The sequence below is a fragment of the Myotis myotis genome, unplaced genomic scaffold, assembly GCF_014108235.1.
Source record: "Myotis myotis isolate mMyoMyo1 unplaced genomic scaffold, mMyoMyo1.p scaffold_m19_p_7, whole genome shotgun sequence".
In the NCBI taxonomy this organism is placed as follows: Eukaryota; Metazoa; Chordata; class Mammalia; order Chiroptera; family Vespertilionidae; genus Myotis; species Myotis myotis.
In genome coordinates, this window is record NW_023416379.1 from 80,639,422 (window position 1) to 80,663,275 (window position 23,854).

Sequence of the window (23,854 nt, forward strand, 5' to 3'; positions counted from 1 at the left end):
TAAAATTATTTAGTGAAGTTTCTATATTCCTTTGTACTTAATACCCTAATATCAACACTATTGATTCTCTTAAAATACACTAAAAGTCATAGAGATTCTTTTTGGATAATTTGTGTAATTTCAAAAAACACCTATAATCTGATTTAAAAAAATATTCTATATATTTAAAATATTGATGGAGTTTATCTATCTATCTATCTATCTATCCTATCTATCTATCTATTATCTACCTATCTATTGTAAACTCCATACAATATCTTCTCTTAGTTCAGACCTTTACAAAAATTGCTAACAAGCAGTAAAATGGGTAGGATTTGGCCTTCAACTTCATAGTCATTTCACCCAAAGGAGGAGAGAAGTAGCCCAAAGAGGGTAGCATGATGAAGAACTGAAATAATGTAGGCATGGATAATCAGCACACTGATTAATTAAATATTGACATATTTAGATCAGTGAAAAGATTGTTAAATGTTCTCCAGTTATTAATTAGACAAACAAACATGACTTTGGGAAATTGTTCTTTATTTTACAAGTGACATGGTTATGAGATGGTTCAAGTTGCCTTATTCAGGTTTGTTGAGATCACTCCCAATTTGCTTTTCAGACTCTTGGTTGCCTGAGAACAGCATGGCGCTAAACCACACTGCCCTGCCCCAGGACGAGGGCCTGCCACACTACCTTCAAGACGAAGATCCCTTTGCTTCCAAACTTTCCTGGGAAGCGGATTTAGTGGCTGGATTTTACTTAACAATAATCGGTAAGCTTCCTTAATTTTTCTGTGCAAAAGCTGCATCTAGAAAATTCCTGGGCTGATATGTTGATTTTGCACAAAGATTCCAACACTCACGTGGATATTTTGAATGGAGGTGAAAGTGGGAGGAAGGCAGAAGATGGGGTGAATTCTCTATTATCTTTATTCGTCGAGATAAAAATTCCCTTGATGGTTCAAAGAATTTTACAGCAAAAAAAAAAAATTTACTTTGAGACTACACTTCATTTTCATTATTTTGGTAGTGGGATTGTCTTCTGAATAAGAAAAGTAATGATAATGAGCTCTTATTTAAATACAGGGCTTTTGCTTGCTAAAAAATGCTTTGATATAATAAAAATATTATAAGCTTAGAATGGACCATGATAAAGTCATTTGGGTGAGAGTTGAAAAGATGGATTGATAATAAATGGGATTCAGTCCAGGGCCAAAGGCTTTTGTGCATAATCCACATTGGCTTCCAGGCTGTGCCATCCAACGCGGTGGCCGCGTGGCTCCTGAGCACCCACCTGAGCTGTGACTTTTCCAAACTGAGATGCACTACAGTGTAAATACACACCAGGCACTGAAGACTTGGCACCAGAAAAACCATGTAAAATAGCTCGTTCATCATTTTTACAAATGACAACATGTCCTACCCATACATTTTGGATATATTAGGTTAAGTAAATATAAAAATTAATTTTGTACTATTTTTACTTTGTTTAATGAGGCTACCAGAAAAAAAAAAATAACTGCATGTGTGTGTGGCTCACATTTCTGGTTTACATTATATTTCTATTGGGCAGCACTAGTCTAGGCACTCAGAATTCAACCATGATGCTTTTCTGAAATTTAAAATTGTTTCAAATTTGAGCAACCAGTGTACAGGTGGGTTATGTCTTTAGGTGTGTCTGCCTTTCATCTTTTTAGATGTTGGGTCAAGCTTTCTCTTTCTTTCACTCCCTTCCACCCTCCCTCTCACTGTCTCTCTTTCTCTCTTTCTCTCCCTCTCTCTTGTCTATTACTGGATAAGAATTTTCTTTAAACTCCTGAAATTAGCAAAACTCACTAGAAAAGTCTGGAGACCCTTCTATGGTCACTGCCTGAGTCAAAAGAAATCAAGAAATTCTGCTGCAAAGGGATTCCCTGGGTCCTTGGCTTTATTAGAAGTAACTATGAAACTGATTGAAATTCTATATTTTATGAATGGGCCTCCACATCCTTTCACACACAAATAGATACTGAATTCCCATTCTTCACTACAGTTTAAGTGACTTGGAAAACAGCAGGTAATAAAGTGGACAAACTCTCTGCCCACATGGGGACTATCTATCTGGAAATAAAATCCACATGGCATTTTTATTAAGCATAAGTACTTTCAACGATCAGAAAAGACAGAAAAAATAGACATCATATAACTCGAATTTTCTCAATTAGTTGCAAGGAATGAATTAAAAGTAGCATCTTTAACCTGACCAATTTCCCCGAGACCACAACCTAGGGAGGGAGAGCTGTCCATTCCCCACCCTGGCAGAAGGGATCCAGGGAGAAGAGGCAGCTAGGGTGGCTGTGGGAAGAGGAATCCAGAGAATTTTTCACTTAATTCACAGGAACTCAGAGAATGCACCTGGGGTTCAAGCTAGGAAAATAAGTCTAAAAAGAGTCCCCAAAGGGATCATCAAGTGACTTAGGGAGCTGGGGGTGAAACCAAGACATGTTCCAGAACATTCAGTTTAGTCAGGGGCAGCTGGAGGGAGGTGGATTCATCCTAGACCCAGGTCTTGGGCTTGGTCCTGTACCTGGTTTTCATACCGTCCTAGGACAGGATTACAGGATGTACCTAGGTTCCTTTTAAGGAACCAGAGTAGAATGACATTCTTGGTGGACTCTGTTAAATACTGGAAGTCTTAGGGAAAACTGGGAGATGAAGAGATAAAACTAGAATGAAGGAGAAATAAACTACAGACCCATTCCCATCCTCTACTCTTTTACTATGACTTAGTTTATTATCTGTCAATATATGAGAGTTTATATTTTTGTATTCACAGAAAGAGTCAGGATTTTCATCTTATAAAAATGTTCCCCCTTTAGTCTTTATTTTCTTAACCTGATTTCCCTTTAACTATCCTTTAAAATCAGTTTGCATTCTCTTGATACCCCCGTGCAGCTAAGATTGCCTGTGGAATAATCTAAATGCAACTCATAGTGAGTTGACTATATATGGATAATGCTTTGGGCACTGGGTGAAACCTTATGAATCAGAGTTAGTTAAGAAAGGAAAAGCAAGAAAATCAATATTCTCAAAAGAAATATAGAAAGACAAAGGGTATTTAAATGAGCTTTGTGTTTCAAATGCATATGCATACTTATTTCAATCTCCTTGGATACCAAGTAGATGGCATCTGTTTATAATGTTTCAAGTCATGTTTCCACATTTTAATTTCCCAGTGTGCCTTGCTAGCTGATTTCCTTTCATGAGCTGTAGGTTTCACTGTAGTGGGTTTGCTCTAGAATTCCATACTCTTTTCTATTTTTAACTCTTCTGCCTTAAGAAAGCTAAAGAGAGTTTAAGGGCCCATTAAGCAGCCCTGTTCCGGGGATCAGAACTTCCTAAGAAGGGCAGCCAGTTCCTGGTGGTTTCATACCATCAGCTGAAACGCACACTTTTCTCCTTGCCTCCCAAATGAATTGTAGTGGAGAGGTAGAAATTAAAATAGAAAACTCTGGGTTTCTCCTGTTAATACTCTCCTTATTCCTTACTACTAAAGGCAGCTGTACCAGATTCTCATTTATACACAGCTACACTATGAAGCAAGAATTCCTGAAGAAATCTACTCTACATGTTAAGCTATGGAAGTAGGTGTATTCTTTTCTTAAATAAAGTCAGTAGGGATTGGGTCATTTTGGATTTAAACTGGGTTTGTAAGAACTTTGGAACAGTTTCATTGTAATGCCACAGTCAATTAGTCATTAATGAAAGGATATTAAAAAACAAGTGGGAACACGTTGATACCATTGTTGGTAGGTTGGTGGTTGAGGGTCACTTTCTCTCCCTTTGGTGGGAGGGGAGAGCCTATATTATCAATTGTCACCCACTTCCCCTCTATACCTATTCCAGTAGCAGCTGCAGACACCAATGTCCACGTGTCCTCAGGAGGCTGTGGTCCTGGGGTGTGCCCCTAGGAGATGACCTTTCCTGGCCTTAGACCATGCCAGCTTCATCTGGCCTTGGCCTCTCCTGAATCCCTCAGAGTCCGCAGTGATAGTGATAGGAGCTAGTTCGGTTTGGGTCACTTTATCTTCAGGACTTACCAAGAGCCAAGGGGCTAACCCATCTTATCAGAGGGAGGGAGTTCTAGAAAGTTAATACTCCATCCAAATGCCTGAGGAAATATTTTGCCGGGGACCAGTACAAGCACTGACTGTTAAGATGCCCACACCCTCCTAGGCTGACTGGGAAGTTATGGCTCCTTTTTCTGGGTAAGTTCAGTTTTATAATCCCTGGTTCCTATCCTTTTGGAGGCAACCATCCCTCACCTGTCACTCATGCTTTTTGTTTCATCTTCTTAATCTAGATTTTTATGTAGAGTCCTCTCACCACCCTCTAACCCTATGGTGTCCGTTTTTGAAACTGAGAAGTGTTTCGTGTTTGAGTGAACTCTAAATCCCAGTTTTAACAACGGGGATTTATATTTTTCTTTGTAGGGATTCTGTCCACAGTTGGAAATGGGTATGTCCTTTATATGTCCTCTAGACGAAAGAAGAAGCTGAGGCCGGCGGAAATAATGACTGTCAATTTGGCAGTCTGTGACCTGGGGATCTCAGGTAACACAATCACACTGTTTTTTCTTTGGAGGGTTGAATTGTGTCCCGTTCTAAAGTCCTCCCTGACTCCGAAGTCACCCCATCCCATCTCCTTTGCTCCTCCCTTTACAAGTCATGTTTACATTTTGTGGTAAGCCAACAAAGTGTTGTCTGGCTAAAACAATCATTCCTTCAGCCTTTATTGAACTCTTTCCATGTGCCAGGCATGTTAGATGTTGAGGAGACTATCTGGAATAATACAGGATACCTCAGACACCCCCATATGTAGTAGGGCTTACTGATTGAGAAAACAGAAACTTACCAGCAGGCTGTAGATCACTATTTTGAGCTCCATTACACCTCTTTATTCCCATATGGAAATCTGTTAAAATAAGCACCTTTTATATCCAGCAACTTTCATTTAATTGGTTGAGACTGTCACCTGGATATCAGGATATTTAAAACTAGGGTTTTCAGATGCGTTTACTGTGAGTCCAAAATTGAAAACTGAAGGGCTGCTGGTAACCTATGAAGAATTTGGAATAAAGTTTCTCTTTAGTTGTAATTCATTTTTACAAATATGAATGACTTTGGGAAAAATCACCTCCCTTTGTTTTCATCTGTAAAATTCCCGAGTTGCCTAAATACATTCAAATGTGCCTCTGGAGCCCACAGCCTGCTGCTATTTAGCACATAGGGTCTTCAATCACTAGAGTTAGGGGTATGGAGTTGCAACAGCACACATCCACTCCTCTTTCTGCTGAAATCCTTTTAAAAGTTTCCCATCTAAAGCATCCCCTTGAAAAATATTTCCTGATATTTGTTTCTCTCCTCACATGGGGATCTTCCTGCCACTGTCAATCTCTGAAACAAGGCCCAATAATAAGCCTCCCCTACTGAGTACTTATCACATGGCGGTGAGGTGCTGCCCTCTTACTGAGAGTTGGATGGTGTAGGTTATTTGGAAAGGCTTTACTCAGCATGGACAGACTTAAATAGCATGAACTCTTACAGGAAATACACAGGCACATTAAGAGGAGCATGACATGTCAGGCCCCTATCTGTGAAAATAGCCAAGATGAACCCCAGGGAATTTTCGAGGCTGCAAGATGACTGCCATTTTTGCTATTGCCACACGATGGCGCTATAACAACATACATGACAGCTCTCCTGGTCAGCTAGCCCTGCTGACCCCTGATGGTTCTCTTCCGGGTACTGAAGATAAAGAACTTGAAGAGTACATTCTGTAAACTGGGCACACAACTCCTCCAGAATGAAACCTGCTATTTCAGCCACCTCTTCCATCATTAAATCATACCCCACTGATGCTTATGGCTGAATTAGACTAGGCTTGAGTAAAATGTCCTTAAACGGTTGTTTACATTGAAAATGCACTCAACTAAGCAATTCTGCACTAGAATGGCACAAATCACCTCATCAGTCTGCATATGTCTTTAGAGTAATTCCCTGGGAAATATTTTCTTCCATGTGATAGCTTCCTCTGGTTCTCAGATCATTTTTTCAACTTCTGAGGGCTATCTCTAATACACTTTCCTTTTCCAATAAACCTTAAAATATATTTATGTCTGTATTATTTTTGTACTAGTCAATGATATTCCATTATAAGCACCTTAAGCAAGCACATCCTAGAGACCAGGTATCTATACATCTGTACAACTAGCATTTGTTGTTTAAGTACCAATGGCTTGCAATCATGCATATGTATTAGAATCCCCTGGGGGAGTTAAAAAAAAAAGTATATTGAAGCCTGAATTCACTGCAGATCAGACTATCTAGGGATTTGAGTCCTGGACATTAATATTCAAATAACTCAAAACAATGCAACCAAAACATAACCAAACAATTCCTTCAGCTATCCAGAACCAGATAGGTTCATTATCATTCCGCTAAGCGAAGAAGGGAGAGACGTTCTACGTGACATTGCAAAGGTTCATCAAATGTTTGCTCCAGAAGGAATCTTAAAATAGCTTTTGTTAATGGGTTGAAGGCACAACTGACACCAATTACCCCATGCGAGTCACTTTCATTTGTCTTTTGTTGCCTTCAGCACCCACGGCAGATACTTAGCTCAAGCTTTGAATTGGCTATTTCCTCTGCCTAGGATATTTTCCCTCAAGATATTTCCACTGATTTAGGCATCTGCCTCAATGTCATATCCTCAGAGAGGTCTTCCCTGATCTCATTATGTAAACAACAATTTCTATCTATCCCCTTCCTCTGCTTTATTTTTCTTCACAGCACAAATCACTACCTATCATCCCATTACATCGTATCTTACACTACAAATGATTTGTTTCTTTTGTCTGCGCTCTCTGTTAAAACATGAATTTGTGAATCTTGTTCTCTAACACCTTGCTCTGTTTGTGATAGAAGAGGCACTGAATAATTACTTGTTGGACACAAGCAATTCTTTTACATTCGGTTTCCTTGCTGACACGGGTTAGGGAGCTCTCAGAATCTGAGGGTGCACAGTCTAGCAAGATGAGTGTGTTTAGCTGTCTAGACAACTGGAGGAGATGTGTGTCCAGCTTACAGAATGCACTCAAAACTACGTGTTAACTGACGGAACTAACAGGGACTTCTACATATCTTTGTATACCAAGGAAGGGGCACTCCAGGGAGGGATGGGACAGGCCAGCACCTGTAGGCAGTGAATATCGGTTGAATATTGGTAACTGGGTTCTCCTCATGCAGTAAGGTTCCAGAACCCTTTTGACAGATATGTCAGGTAAAGAGTTTGAAGAGCTTTGTGATCACATTCCCTTCAGGGAGGTGGAGATTGAGTATAAGGACTGAACAAGCTGGGAATGAAAGTACAGATGCTCCTCCACATGCAACAGGATTACATCCCTATAAACCCATCCCACATTGAAAATAATGTAAGTCAAAAATGCATTTAATACACTAACCTAGTCCATCCAGCCTACCTTAAACATGCTCAGAACACTCACATTAGCCTACAGGCTGGCAAAATTATCTAACAAAGCCAATCTATAATAATAAAAGCATGATATGCTAATTAGACTGGATGGCCGAACGACCTTCTGGACGAAGCCGAGGCTGCGAGGGCTGAGCCCCTTGCATGAATTTTGTGCATCGAGCCTCTAGTTCTACAATAAAAGTGTTAAATATCTCATGTACTTTATTTATTACACATATCACTTTCACACCATCATAAAGTCAAAAAATCATTACATTGAACCATCATTGGTTGGGGACCACCTGTAAAAGAATATTTTCTAGAAAATGAATAGCAACAACAATGTAACTAGTGGACAGCAAAAGGAATAAAGAGTTTAAATCCCAGAAATCTGGGCCTGATTGGAAAGAAATTGAACCTAACATTTACTAAAATAGCTATCTCTTGTTTGATTAAGATGTAACTCAACAGTGAGTTGAGGTAGGTGGGTAAGTGTTAACTGGAGGGGACTTCCCTTCACAAACTGCTTGGCGCTCTAGTTGTAGGCAAACCGTTCACGATCATCTCTTGCTTCTGTCACCGCTGGGTGTTTGGCTGGATTGGCTGCCGCTGGTACGGATGGGCTGGATTTTTCTTTGGCTGTGGAAGTCTGATCACCATGACTGCTGTCAGCCTGGATCGATACCTGAAAATCTGCTATTTATCTTACGGTAAGTAGGAAGGTTTCTAACTCCCTGATAGTCAAAGCTAGATGGCTTGTCAGAACTGTCCGTATTTCACCCATAGGCAACAAACAAAGATAATTCATAAACTCATTAATACTCAAGTGTGTGTGTATTTATAATCTATCTTATTCTAGCATATGTTTAAAGGTTTGAACCGGTATCAATGTGGCTTTCTTTTAATACTACATGTATAAGAATGTCTGGTGTTTGCTTTTAAAAGTATCCTTTCCTTGTGTAAAGTGTGTAAGCTTCTCCCATGTTTTGCCATGCAGACAAAGGACACAAAATGCTTTGGAAGGATGTTAGGTCCGTGATGCTTAGCTGGTTCCCACACAGTAAGTGTAATTGTATGAGCTGTTTGTGATTCTCCTCAAGCACCCAGGCTCCCTCTGATGGCAGAGATGAGGAATTCAACGGTCTGCCTCTAAGTTAGACAGCCGGGCAGCTGGGTCTGCAGGGAAGGACACACACAGAAACGTCACTCAACGTCCCTTTTGTGCTATTGGTACATAGGTAGAAAGAAGAGTTGACGCGCCAAGAATAACCAAGTTTCCAGGGGCTAGAGTTTTTGTTTTGTTTTATTTGTTTTTGGTTTTTTCAGTGACTAGAATATTCCACATGTTAGAATAACTTTTTATTACCTTTACTTCTTGGGGTTCTGGGAACTTATTGAACCCACAATAGATGCATCTGGGCTCATAAGTTAAATATTGAGAACCAAGGGCAGCCAGGGAATAATCTTGGCTCCCTCTGGATTCAGCTGCTCTGTCTCTCAATCTGCCAATCAGAGTGACTGTGACCATGGGGACAGAGTACAGTCTGGAGCCCGAGGTGGGAAAGGTTGAGTTGACTTGCCACTCTCAATGTAATGGGGTTTTCTTTTATATTTTAAAAGTTTACAGTCCCAAAATCCAAGGAAATAATGCACAGGAAAGGGAAGGGTCATGATCCACCATCTTCACAATCCAGCACTCATTCTTTTATTTTTTTTAAACATTGTATCTCCTTTTGTAAACAGTTTAAAACTTCCAATAGAAATAGATTAAATTAAAATTCCCAATAAGATAAAATATACAACTATACATATTCTAAATGACTTCAGAGTCAAATTCTTTCTATAATCTTATATTTGGTCATATCAGTGATGGAAGAAGGCTTGATTTGGGGTGGTGAACACATAATGCAATATATAGATGATGTATTATAGACTTCTACACCAGAAACCTATAGGATTTTAGTAACCAATGTCACCCCAATCAAGTCAATAAAAAAGAAAAATGTGAACATGTATACACTAGTACAGTGGTTATCAACCTTCTGGCCCTTTAAATACAGTTCCTCATGTTGTGACCCAACCATAAAATTATTTTCGTTGCTACTTCATAACTGTAATGTTGCTACTGTTATGAATCATAATGTAAATATCTGATATGCAGGATGGTCTGAGGCGACCCCTGTGAAAGGGTTATTCGACCGCCAAAGGGGTTGCAACCCACGGGTTGAGAACCGCTGCACTAGTATATTATATCTGATATAATATATAGTGTAATATGATATTTATATATATTATAGACAAGAAGGCAAAACGTTAAACTGCCTGGGAATATTGGAGGTATATGAAGCCTTAATGTCTCTGCTTTTTAAATATTTTCTTAAACATAGGCTTTGTGTCAATTAAAGAGGTGATCTTTTCCATCCCTAGAATGATTGCTGGGCATAACTCCTATGGGAACTGTGTATATTTATTTCCTAGCTTCTTCTAAGGTGGAACTGCCATAGGATGGTCTCATCATTTGATTTGACACACTATTGAACCCTCCACACAATGTCTTAGACTGTTGGAATTAGAAGATGGCTTGGGGATATGTAGACCTTTCTCCCATATAATGTGATAAATTGTTTTAAGACATCCCTGACAGACAGCCACTTGGCCTCTTCTTGAATAATTCCAGTGACCAGTGACGGGGAGCTTACTACTGCACAAGGCAGCCCATTCTCTGATTGGTCTGTATCATTGTTACAATGTTATTCCTTATATTAAGACAAAACTGCCTCCCAGTAATCTCCACCCATTGGTCCTAGTTCTGACTTCTGGAGCAACACAGAACCAACCTACTAATCTACTCCCTCCTGTATTGACAGCCTTTCACCATACTCAAATGTAAGTATAAAACACCTCACCAAGTAACCCTAACCATAAATGCTTGTAAGTATGCCTATGCACATTCCGTAAATATATGGGATTTTCCATGCCCATGTTTTATCCATTATAATGGACAACCAAGAGCTGACATATATAGTTGTTATCCCTATCTGCTTGTGCTCAAAAATTTTTTAAATGCCATGTACTTGAAAAAATAGAGACAATAGAGTATATAAACAATCTGTTCTATTTCTTGTTAGCACTAAATGAGACAAATCCCAGGAGTGAAAAATGTATGTTACTGTAGTTCTTTATAGGTTGCAAGAGAGGCTTTGCATTATTTCACTTAGTCTTATTAAAACCTGTAAGCAATATAGTCTTACTTCTTCCGTTTTACTCCTAAGAACACTAACATTGACAGGTTCCGTGAAGGTCAAATACTAGAATTGAGAAGTAGGCCCTGCTACCTTCCCAAACCTCACAGGGCACTAAGTAGGGGGCAGACCTTGAGTCTATGCCCAAGAAGTCATTCTTTTTTTATTAATATATTTTGATATTTCTTTTCTGCTACTGTAAGACCAAGGCAGGAAGGGGTCACTTCTCAGGCCCTGTGGTTTGAGGTGATAGGCAGGGGGTGGAAATAATTTCCCATGGGCTGCAGCCAACCTGCTCGTGGTGGTTGTGTTGTACTTTGGGAAATGCCCACCAGTGCCTTACAGCTCTTCAGATGATTGCACTGTTTTTTTCCTCCTGGAATTCTCTTTTAGTTAATAGACACTAGTGCTGACAAATGTAGCTCATTATGTTTTTTTCTTTTGTTTCATTTTCCTGAAAATATTTTCACAGAATATTTTGTAGAATGTGATACCATCTACCTAGATTTCCTCCCTCTTCCCCTAAGGCTGTGTGAGTGTGGCTCTTGTGTTCAGAAGGTTGAAAGATTCAAAATCTGCCTTCACCAAGCAGAGTCAACCATTTCAATGTCACCTCAAACAGCCACGATAAATGGCCCACCAATCCCCACTCGACAAGTGTTTAGGAAGACAAGTGAAATGAGAGACACAAAAGCTTTTAGGGAGAAGGGTACACATGTAGAAAATATAAGCAATGTCTTGTCATTTGATTCTACCTTGGATGACCCACTAATACGTGCCTTTTTTAGTTCAGTCTACCAGTTGGCCTCTTGCATTGAATAGGATCTCAAAGTTCATTCTGGATGCTTCCCCAAGATCCTCCACTGTCTTCAGCATCCTCTCATCTTTTTTTCTGTCCTCTTTCCCCAGCTTTTGTCATGTCCCTCTCCAAAGGCTCCCAGATGTCTAGAGCAAACTATCCCTGTGAAATCACTTCCAATTTTGTTCTCTTAGAAAAAGGTCCAGCTCTGGAACTTTCCTACCTTCCCTCCGCTCTCCCTCAGGCTTCAGTTATCTGACCACTTCTCCCAGAAGCTAATGGAATAACTCTTTGGATGTGGAATTTGACATATCGAGGGGAGGTATTTGGGTGGAGGGCAGATTATATCTTGGTAATGGTTTTCTTCCACCTCCAGGGGTTTGGCTGAAAAGGAAGCACACCTACATCTGCCTGGCATTCATCTGGGCCTATGCTTCCTTCTGGACCACCATGCCCTTGGTAGGTCTGGGGGACTACGTACCAGAGCCCTTCGGAACCTCCTGCACCCTGGACTGGTGGCTGGCCCAGGCCACAGTAGGGGGTCAGATTTTCATCCTGAACATCCTCTTCTTCTGCCTCTTACTCCCAACGGCTGTGATTGTGTTCTCCTACGTGAAGATCATTGCCAAGGTTAAGTCCTCCTCCAAAAAAGTAGCTCATTTTGACAGTCGGATCCATGGCAGCCACATGCTGGAAATGAAACTGACCAAGGTAACTGCGGTAATCATTTACAGAGGTGTTTTCTAATCACTTAAAACTTCAAAGGGCAAAAAGGATAGGGAATGTTGGAGACGGGGAGATCTTAGAATCTCTACTGTTTATGTCCTTCTGAACTTTGTTATTATTTATCTAAACCTTGTGGTATATCTTTTCTCTGTCTCTGTCTAAGTCTCTGTCTCTCTCTCATTCATACACGCACATACATGCACACATACACACAATAATTCTAATATTTACCAAAATTATACAATGGATCTATGGAGACTTATTCTCCCTGTTGGACAGAATAGTAATGGCTCTTATAAATTATTAGCATAAGAATCATAACTTTTATGAATTATAAAATGCCTCACAGAATTCACTGTTTTGTATGGACTTCGGGGACATGATTAGGGACATTCTCACACTTTATTTATAGAGTAAGAACTTAATACATCTGCTTTCCTATGGAAACTTAACACAGGAGCAATTTCTGCAAGTTTGAGTCCCCTGGTGAATGCTAGTTTTCAGAGTTGGCAGCAATTTAAATATTGTGACATAATGAAAAGGGCAGATAATTTGAAAACAAACTAGGGTTTTAATTTTATCACCAACACTTGCCAGGTTTGTGACCCAAAGCTAGACACATTTAAATCTCTATTTCTTCACGAGTACAATCTATCACATTGGGTTATGGTGGAGATGTAATGAGGTAAAACATGTTATTCTGTCATCTGGTGCATAAAAGATGTTAAATAAACCGTAACTTCTTCTTTCTCTTTACACTTTCATCATGTCTCATCCTCATGTGGAAAATATATTTTCAGCTCATACTATCACAATAAATGACATACAGATAATATCAAGCTGTGTAATAATATTGGTACACTGGACTTTCCATCTTATATTTTAAAGATAAAAGTAAATGTAGATGGAAATTCTAGTACTTCCTTCTGGTATCCCAATCAACCATGTTGATGGATAGCTCACCTTCAGGTGTCATCACCACCTACCTTAAGGACCAAGGTCTCAGGGACCTTACTAGTTCCCTTACTAATTCCTTCTTGACTGGAGATGGCTTCCTAATAAGTCAGGGCCTTCATCTTAGTCATTCTTCTCTCCAAGTTGCTGACTTTCAGTTGTTCTAAGATCTCTTGGTTGCACAGTTAAGCCAAAGGTTCTTTTTTAAAAAATTAAAATACAGTTGACATCCAATATTAGATGTATAACCCAGTGATTCAACATTTACTAATATATTCCTTATGAGATCACCAAAATAGTCTTGTAACTGTCACCATAAAAAGTTGCTATGATAATATTGACTGTTTCTCTTATACTATACTAGTACATTACATTCCTGTGACGACTTCTTCTTCTTCTTCTTCTTCTTCTTCTTCTTCTTCTTCTTCTTCTTCTTCTTCTTCTTCTTCTTATGTTTTTTATAACTGGAGGTTTGTACCTTTTCTTCTCCTTTCCTTTTTTACCCAGTCCCCACTTTACTTCCCTCTGGCTACCATCAATTTATTCCAGTTGACTTTTGCTCCCTAAACTCCACTTGCTAGGCAGGAGGAAGTTTGACGGTACTTTTCATCATTCGAAGTCTATACCAATAACCTAAATACAGAGCAGCTCTTCATAGACAAAAGTGCAGAATTGGGAAGCATGATCTCCTTCTATCTTATAACTGGCTAAAAGTAGGGAAAAATTTTTCATAAAATGTAGGATCATGAATTAATTTATTCATGTTCAGCTCTTCCTTGAGCTCCTATCTTTTAAAAAATAAATAACTCCAAGTTACATATGGGTTACATTTAATCCAAATTCTATTCTATATCAAGCACTGTTCTAGGAACCGGGTGAATGCAACAGTGATAGTGTTCCTTTCTGGTCACTGATGGAAGTTGGCCCAGGGAAACAACACGATGTCTATCACACTGCTGTGGATTTCAGTTAATTTGACATATCATGAGGGTGCTGAGATGTCATATCACTTTCTCTTCTTCCATCCCCCAGTGTCATTGGTTTTGAGACATTTTGATAGTCTTGTCTAGTGAATCTGGGTCCTCATATGCATGAGGCCATTCTCTAGTTTCTTCAAGTCTGTTACTCATCATTCTCTCTCCTGTTTGTTTAATTGCTTGACTTGACCCATTCACAACTATGCATATGCCAGAATCGTGTTGTTTTTTTGTGCATTCTTAGAGGGTTGATAACTTCTGAAGCTCATTATCCTTATGAGGCGAAGCTCAGCACACGCCATTTAATTTGATTTATAGTCATTCTCCTTGTCCTGGACTGTATAGGTTAAACAGGCTCACCCAGACCAGATTAACCAAACAGATGTTAAATGAAAAGTGTAGGTATATATGTGCATGATTTTATTTTATGTATACTTTTTAAAATATATACTGAATTATATTGTATTATATATTACTAGAGGCCTGGTGCATGAAATTCATGCAGGGGGTGGTTCCCTCAACCCAACCTGCACCCTCTCCAATCTGTGAGTCCTCAGGGGATGTCCTGCTGATGGATTAGGCCCACTCCCCGTGGTTCTCTGCTCTCTGTAGGGCCTGCCTGCTCAACGCCGCGGTGACATGCAAGCAGGCCCTGCTGTCTGTTGTCTGCGGGGCCCACTTGCTGGCTTGCCCAGTTGCCACAGTGACCCGCAAGCAGGCCCTGCTGTCTGCTGTCTGTGGGGCCTGCTTGCTGGCTCGCTGCCAGCGGGACTAAAAGGACTGGAGGACTCCTAGGGTGGGTCCAGCTGTGCTGACTGCCTACCGCTCCGGCGGGGCTGAAGGGACTGGGCGGCACCATCTTGTGGCTATGGGCGCCGCCATCTTTTGTGATGAGTGACGGTCAACTTGCACATTCCCTCTTTATTAGATAGGATTTCTATATTTCATTTACATATATAAAATATATATTTAAATAACCAAACATATAGTGTTTCTAATTATTCATATTTGTGCAAAAACCTTAAGTCAAACTTGAACTCACAGTGAAAAATAAACACAACTTCCTATTGTGGCATATTCTGTACTAAATTAAAACTATTTTAAATTACTATTTAATTTTGACCTTGATTTTCTATACTGAGTGAAAATAAATAGGAAAAAAACCTCCTGCTGGGTCTTTTTCCTTCATTTAGCTACCTCTCAGGACTGGCAATTTGCCTGTTTGCTTGGAGCTTCTGATCTTCAGAACAGCCTGGTCTAAAAGCTTATTACTTAAAGGCCACCTCCGAGGATTCTGGGATCAAAATCATTTACTTTTTTGTGTACTCTAATTATTTCTAGATGGGTTATTACCTGGGCCTGCGTTTTGCCAGTCTGGCTTTGTCAACTTAAAAATTGATGTTTTATTTATAACCCTTTTTCCACATTGTTGCTTCTCTCTAATTTATTTTAAAAGGTGGTTTTGCTAAGCTTTTGTAGCAGGCTAAAATTTCACAGACTACAGAAATTGCAGAGGTGTGCAGAGTAAAATAAAATAATGATAATCCTAAAGAAATCAAAAGGAAAAAAAATATTCTCTTTATATCTATGTCTATGACTCAGCCTAACCTCATTTTTAGGTCTTCATTTGACCTTGTAAAACAATGTTAAACAATCAGGATAAATTCAGTTGAATCAAGAGTTTTTGTCCTCTTCTCACATCTTTATAATTCCACGGTGCCAATGGGCGGGGCTCCTGGTCTGCTGGTTGTTTATTGATCCTGGCATTGCTGAGATATTTAAGGTTCCTTCTGGTCTCAGTCACCACTTGTCATGGGTCACTTTGCATCTTTCTTGTCCAAATATAAAGCCTCTTTAGATTCATTAACAATTCCAGCTACTTCCCCATCTTTTGACTGCAAATGTTGGGAGCTTGGTTAAAACCCTGAAAAGTGATGCATACATTTTCTGCTCTTCTATCCCCAAAGCATTGAGGCTCTATTGCTCCCAGAATCCCATCCCTGCCCCTCTTGCTCTCCCGCTCCCCACCCCATGCTAGCTCAGTGAAGTAGCTTCAGAACAGTTTCTCCAGGTCAGCTACCAGCTCCTCTGTTGCCCTCCCTTGCCTTCTGGCTGTAAGCTCTTCACCCACGCTGCAGTGGGAAAACTGGCTCCGACAGCACAGGCATCCCTTAAATTGTTCACATAATAAGCCTAATGCCCTGAGTCCTTCAAGTCTCTGGCTGTGGATACTCAAAGTCATTTTAATCCCACTCAAAACCCTCTTCTCTAATGTATGTTCTCTCTCGTAAATTTCCAGTTTCTTTTATGAAACTCAGACGCTGAGAAATGAATGTTTTACTTCTTTGGGTATGTTGGCTTCTAAAAACCTTCATACAAGGCAATGAAGGCCCTTGCTGCTACTTTACAGAGGGAGGTGGTGGAGTCACAGGAAGGAAATACCAGAAGCATAGATTAATTTTTCTAGGTATTATTAGGCAAATTCTATTAGTACTTCATATTTATTCATTTAACAGAAGTAGATCAGCTATAGTGCCCCAGACCTATAGTTAGTATCTAGACCCTGTGGGTACCCAGCTTTATCTTCATTTTCCTATTTCCTCTAAAGTCCCTGCCTAGCTTAAGACCCTTTGTAGGCCATCAGAGCACTTAGCATGTTTACTGTACTGAATCTCATGTTTGTTGCTCTTTTTAGAAAGACAGTAGGTAGGTGAAGGCAAGCACTGTTTGCTGCTGCCCCCCATCGCCTGGTGCCTGCTAGAATCTTAATCAAGATTGCTGTAATGAATACATAATTGAATAAATGAAGTTAGCCTAATTACGTTTGATGAGTGTTAAGTGTTCCCTTGACCCCTGGCTTCAGCCCCTCTTTCCCTTTCATTCCTGAGAAGGTGTTTTGTTTTGCTTTGTTCTTTCACCATGATTGTGAATTCTTTTTAAAATTCATGAACATAAATGTCTGCTTCCCTCAAAGGATCCCTCTCCTTTGTTGCTCATCAAGTGTTATTTATCATTGATGATTCGGATTCGGGGAACCACATGTGAATTCTAAGGGTAGTCTGTAATAAGGCTGACTGCATTGCTTTATTTTTTCACCTAATTAAATGACTTATTTTCTCTGTTTCTTCTTAGCTTAAACACCACTTCCCAGAGAAACATTCCCTGATTGAATTAGTCTTCTTATTATAATACTAGAAGCCCAGTGCATGGAATTTGTGCACAGAGGGGCGGTTCCCTTAGTCCAGCCTGCACCCACTCCAATCAGGGACCCCTCAGGGGATGTCCGACTGCTGGTTTAGGCCCTATTCCTATGGCAATCAGACACCCCTCTCACAATCTGGGACTGCTGGCTCCTAACCACTAACCTGCCTGCCTGATCGCCTCTAACTGCCTGCCCCTGCAAGCCTGGTTGCCCTCAACTGCCCGCCCCTGCCAATCTGATCTCTCCCCCAACTGCCCTCCCTTGCCAGTCTGATCTTGCCCCTAACTGTTCTGCCCTGCTGGCCTGATCACCCCTAACTGCCTCTGCCTGCCTGATCACCCCTAACTGCCCTCCCCTCCTGGCCAATTTGATTCTGATTGGTCAGTTTCTATGCTAGTCAGTGTCAAAAGCTCTGACTCCTAGGCAGCCATTGGCTCCTCACAGTTGATCCAAATTTGGTTCTGATTGGTCAGTTTCTATGTCAGTCAACATCTCTGGGCTTATCAATGGGGCCTGATCAGAAAGGTGGGGCTGATCAGCAGCCCCAGTGAAGGCCTGGAGAGAAATGGTGGCGGGGCTGTTGGCCAGGCCAGGAGAGAAAGAGAGGCAAGTTCTGATCAATGGCTGCCAGAGGCTATGGATCAGACCCTGCCTCTCTCTCTGCAGGCCTCTCTCCAGGTCTGACCTGCAGACCCCTAGGCAGTCAGTGCTGAGTCAGGGGCCTGCAGCGGCCCCAGTCAGTGTTGGGTCGCCAGGGCAACCTAGCACTGTCATCTGGTATGGTCCAGCCTTTGGTGGTAACAACCCTGGCTCTTTATTATATAAATTTTCATGCTGCCTTTATATTTTCTTCTTAGAATGTATCACAATATATAATTAATTTACAATTACATATTTATTTTTTGTGATTATTTGCTCAATGTCTGGTTTTACCACTGGCAATAAGGCCCATAGGGTTAACAACCACATCATTTTGTTTACTTTATGGCTAGTTTTGCCACAAGCCCCCCGAGAAGTCTCACATAGGTGACATGTGTTATTTATTTTGGCTGCCAATGGCTGAGCCCCTTTCTGTGACTGGGATTTTTGTGTTGAGGAATTTCCAACATTTTGTGTCTTGCTAAGGAGTGTGGGAAATCAAGGCTGGCAAAGATCGCCTCTTAATTTAAAAGATACAGAAAATCCAGTTTTTAATTTTCCACGATTTCCTTGCAGCTAGAGTACAGCTACATGAGCCTGTTTCAGAAATTAGTGACACCAGATAAAGAGGCAGGGAGGTCTCTTCCCAGGCCATGGCTACAGCAGCAGTAGTTTCTGCATCAGAACCAGTTCAGGGCATAGTTTTGGATATCATTCCTGCCTTCTTAGCCTCAATTCTAAGTCCAGCATTCTCAGCGAGGCTGTGTCTTCACCAACACATTCCTTTTCTGTCTCTCTCAGCCAAGGTCTATTTCTATCGCTTAAACTCAGAATCTTGACAGATTCACCTTGAGTCAAGAACTTTCCCTCTCTGGACTTTAGTTTTCTCATCTGTGAAAAAAAGCTGTGGGAGGGAATTAAGTGATAACTAAGTTACCTTCTAAAACTCTGAGGTTTGCTCTGCTGGCATGACTCAGTGGTTGAGTATTGACCTATGAACCAGGATCGTTCGATTCCCAGTCAGGGCACATGCTTGGGTTTCAGGCTCCATCCCCAGTAGGTGGGTGTGCATGAGGTAGCTGATCAATGATTCTCTCTCATCATTGATGTTTCTCTCTTCTTTTCTGAAATCAATTAAAAATATATTAAAAAATAAATACAATTCTGAGATTCTGTAAAAATGGCTGATTGGTTGGATTATTTAAAGGTCTGTGGTGCCCTAGCCAGTTTGGCTCAATGGATAGAGCATCATGATGCCTGTGGACCAAAGGGTCCCAGGTTTGATTCAGGTCAAGGGCATGTACCTTGGTTGCAGGCTCCTCCCTGGCCCGGGTCCTAGTTGGGATGCATGCAGGAGGCAACCAATCAATGTGTTTCTCTCACATTGATATTTCTCTCCTCTTTCCCTCACTCTTCCACTCTCTCTAAAAATCGATGGAAAGTTATCCTCAGGTGAGGATTAAAAATTTAAAAAAAGATCTGTGGTAATAGCTCTTATTTCTAAAACCACCTGGCCTCCCCACCTGAGTGCCTGAGTGTTTGCCCACCTCCAAATAGTAGTATCCCCATCTTGGTTCATCTGTAATGAACAGTGAACTCTCTCTTGTTTTGTTGAACCAGATACTTATAAATGTACTAGAGGCCTGGAGCATGAAATTTGAGCACAGATATGGTCCCTAGGCCTGACCTGTGATCAGGGCCATCTTTCCCAGCTGCTGACAGCCAACCCCACCCCCCACTGCCACCCACCCCAAGTTTCCTGTTCCCTATCAGGTGATTGGAGCCTACAGGCCAGGGGAAGGGACTGAGAAGTTGGCTGGCAGGCCCTGATCAGGCGATGCCTGCGGGCTGGGGGCAGCTCCTGCATTGAGTGCCTGCCCCCTAGTGGTCAGTGCACATCACATCATAGCAACTGGTCATTCCACCATCTGGTCAATTTGCATATTATGTTTTTACATATAGAGATATTTTCTTTTCTATATGCCAGCCACTACCTTGTTGGGGAATATTGTGTTCAGTTTTAGATAAAAACTCTAAAACACAGATGCATAGAGTGACATGACCTAATTTACACTCTCCTCTCAACAAGCTTTTGCTTGTTTATAGAATAGTGGTATTTTAAGATTTGAGAAAATTGCAACTGGGAAGTGCAGAATTCTTCTTCTGCTTCTTTTTTAAAAAGTATGAATTGATGTTCTCTACTTGGATCAACAACCAGGGGTGACATATGGCAGACACACCAAAGCTCTCAAGAGTTATTTTTCTAGAACAGTGTTTGAAGGAGGGTTTGGGGCAGTTGGCTGTAGTTGTCATCCTGCTGATAACATAGAAGGAAAGTAGAAACTCAAACCAGATATTCTTAGAATGGTTGAATTACTTAATTTCTTAAAGTTGGTGTGAAAGGTTAATATCACCACCCAAGCTTTTATATATATGAGGAGTCTGGGGGCGAAAGGAGGGAGATGATCATGTCAAGTCCTCTGCCTTCCTCCATACCATTGAAATTATCACTCAATGACAGGCTGGAGTCTTATAACTGGCATCTACTACTGCATTACTATCTTTTAATATCATTTTCCCACTTTAATTGGGAGCAACTCTATAAAATTTCTAACTAGACCCAAGACAAAAAAAAAATCAAAACCAAATCTTATTATTCCTATGCTACTGTCAATTGTAGGACTCCTTAACCATTCTCTCATTGCACAGATGTGGTGATGGCTCTTCTTGTGACCTTATCTCATCCCAAACACTGAAATATATTTCTTATTAGTGGTCTAGCTGCTTCATCAATCTGATTCAGTCCCATTATTGGTGAGAAATTTCTTCCATCTCTTTGGTCTTTCTGTTAAGCCTTTATTTCCACATCAATTCCATGTCCTCTTCACATCTATTTCATTGTTTGAGAGGGCATGGGGCTTTAGATGCTGGCTGAAGTCTTACTCATATCAGGGCAAAGGAGCCTGATGGGAAAACTGAAATAGTGGTTCTTAGAGGTTCTGCCTCATTCACATGGGTCCTTGGAGCTGAACCAAGATGAGAATCCAAAGCCCAGAGGATCTCCACATCAGTGACTGTCCCTCAATTCTACGCCACCCACACGGAGAGGACAGGACCCCCTTCTTGGAACGCTCCTCTGCTGGGAAGGTTCAGGTGTGTTGGATCCAACAGCAGACCCTGTAACTGGAGAATTTACTTTCAGTCCTATTGCTTTAATTGGCTAATTCACTGGACTTGATCCATACGGGCAATATCAGTTACGTGACACTTGATGCCAGTCTGCACTGGAGCTGAGACACAATGATATCCCTTGGTCTCTGCAGCAAGATGATTTTGAAAGGAACTGGCCTGCAGATGTGATTCTTTTGTAGAAGCTAAACACGTGTTCTGTGATTTTCCTCCCACAGAAACTGCCCAATTTGAGAATTTAAAGTTCCACTGCTTTCCCAGTGAACCAAAAAGCAGTGATAAAAGTGCAGCAATTAAAAACTAAACAACTTAGAGAAAGAAGGCAGGCACAGGTGCCTGTGTTATAGCGGGTTTAAGGGTATCTGGGAGAAAATTCTGGAAGACAGAAATGAGGACACACTCAGAAACGAGGAGGGCGAGGAACAGACTACAGAAATGGTTGAACACGCTGAGTAGAAAACTGAGTAGAAAGTTTTGGGAAAACAGCACTACATGAAAGTTTTGGAAGATTTTGTAAAATATCTTAAAACAGGTTGAATATTTTAATGTTTAATATTTTGTGGAATACATTTTAACATGAGAAGGTTGAAAATAATGAGCATCCCTCATTTTAATTTCGTATTCACTTAAAAAACATAAGTAACATTTTTTAATACCTTTTAAATCCAGGGTTCCTTCATTCTTCTGCTTTTAACCTGCTCTATTCATTCACTTTAAAGTATTCAGCTTTATTACAATCTCAGAAAAACCAGACTGATTTATTTGCTGTGTTTAAAAACTACAGTAGTTTAATTCTCGTATGCCATTTTAAAAGGGATAACAAAGTGAAAATGTGTTTGGTCCTTCCTGTCGCCCATTGCACACTTCCATGATAGTAGAAAATATGTAAAATGTGGAATGTATCGTGGACTAAGTGCTGATCTATTTTTTGTCAATGACTCTGGCAGCAATACAGAAAAACAGCTTTTAATTAAGATACTGTGAAATAAAAACCTCACCAAGAGGAGAGAGGAGGGTGCTATGTTAAGTTCCCAGACATCTGCTAAAGCAAGTTTTATTTATACAGTTATTGTTTATTGGGGGTTTGAAAAAATGGACCCTCAGTGTGAGCCTGGAGGCCTCCATTACATTTACAAACAAAACTCACACAGAACAAACCAAATACAATCTCACCCGGGGAATCTTCTGCAGAAAAATGAGAAAGCAAGCAGGCAGGGGACCTGTGCATGTGTGGTATGCCTGGCTTATAACTGTGAAGCACAGGTGAGAATGTTGGCTCAGGACCTTAACACAAGGCTGTAGAACAGGCTTCGGGTCCCACGGTAGATCTGGGCTAATTTGATTCCTCTCCTTGGGATTAGATTTTCTATTTGCAAAGTGGAGTGAAATTAAATATTGTTGAGGGTTTTTTGCTGTTGTTTTGCTGCAGTTACGTTTTAGAGATGAGCCTTGAACTTTTGGGGTGAAATTCTAGAACCTGAGACTTAAGGGTAGATTTGCTTGTTATTTGACACATCACACACATGCAGGGTTCCTGGGGCGAATGCGCACTGCTGACAGGCTGTTCACAGGCCAAGCAGAGTGAGGGGTATGGACCGTTCCTGCAAGCAACACTCTGCTCCCACAAAGCACGTTGAAATGTGCATGCACAAATGACTTTGCTGTAAAAAATACTTATCCAACTAGATTTCTATTATTATTATTTTTAATCCTCATTTTAGGATATGTTTTTATTGACTTTTAGAGAGGAAGAGAGAGGGAGAGAGAGAGAGGGAGAGAGAGAGAGAGAGAGAGAGAGAGAGAGAGAGAGAGAGAAAAGAGAAATACATGGCTTGGTTACCTCCAGCATTTGTGTACTGACCTGGGATAGAGCCCTGATCCTGGGTATGTCCCAGAATGGAACCCACATCCTTTTGATGTACAGGATGATGCCTCAACCAACTGAGCCCCCTTCAAGAGCTCCAATTGGATTTCTAAAGCAAAAAAGGATGCATAAATATTGTTGCTTTAACTCTATTAATAAAATATTTTGTGTCTCATTACTCATTATTGATCCTCTACACCAGTTCTTCATGACCTTGATGTTGGAAATTGTTATTTTATTTCTAAATAAGGGGATAGGAAAAGAAGTGGCCCCTGGCCTCAGATAGCTCCATCCAGGGCTGTAGGGAACTCAAAGGTAAAAGGAAGGCCCATTTCCCTAGAAATCCATGATGGGTTTGATTATACTCTTTCTAGTCATGTGCTCCTCCCTGTTCCTGCTAATGCAGCCAGGGACACACAGTCATCTGGTCAACCTGGTCATGTGATGCCTGGTCCATAAAATAGCCTAGGGGTGGGAGTGCTAAGGTACTCCCACCCCTAGGTACAGGATATATGCAAAAGAGGAACATGGAACATAAACCTTAACAAACAAAACCAGATATCCTCTACACAGCGGACTGATTTGAATATAGATAGTTTCATTATAGCAGGTCCTTGAATAATGTTTTGTTCAATGTCATTTTGTTCTATTGTTGATGAGATGAGATGTTGTATGAACTTACTCTTATTTTTATCAATTAGCCCATGGTAAAGTTAGTTTTGTTATAAGTTGTTTCATTTATAATTGCAGACCTATTGATGACGTT

The 23,854-nt window shown here is 40.6% G+C and overlaps 1 protein-coding gene across 1 annotated transcript in view; it reads left to right on the forward strand.

The window, feature by feature from the left end:
- The first annotated feature begins 627 nt into the window (after window positions 1-627).
- The window catches only part of OPN5 (opsin 5), a 29,632-nt gene continuing 6,405 nt past the window's right edge, over window positions 628-23,854 (forward strand). The window contains exons 1-4 of the mRNA XM_036316393.1: window positions 628-757; window positions 4,457-4,576; window positions 8,036-8,206; window positions 11,914-12,248. Of these exons, the coding sequence (XP_036172286.1) occupies window positions 628-757; window positions 4,457-4,576; window positions 8,036-8,206; window positions 11,914-12,248 (756 nt within the window). The remainder of the gene's footprint in view (window positions 758-4,456; window positions 4,577-8,035; window positions 8,207-11,913; window positions 12,249-23,854) is intronic.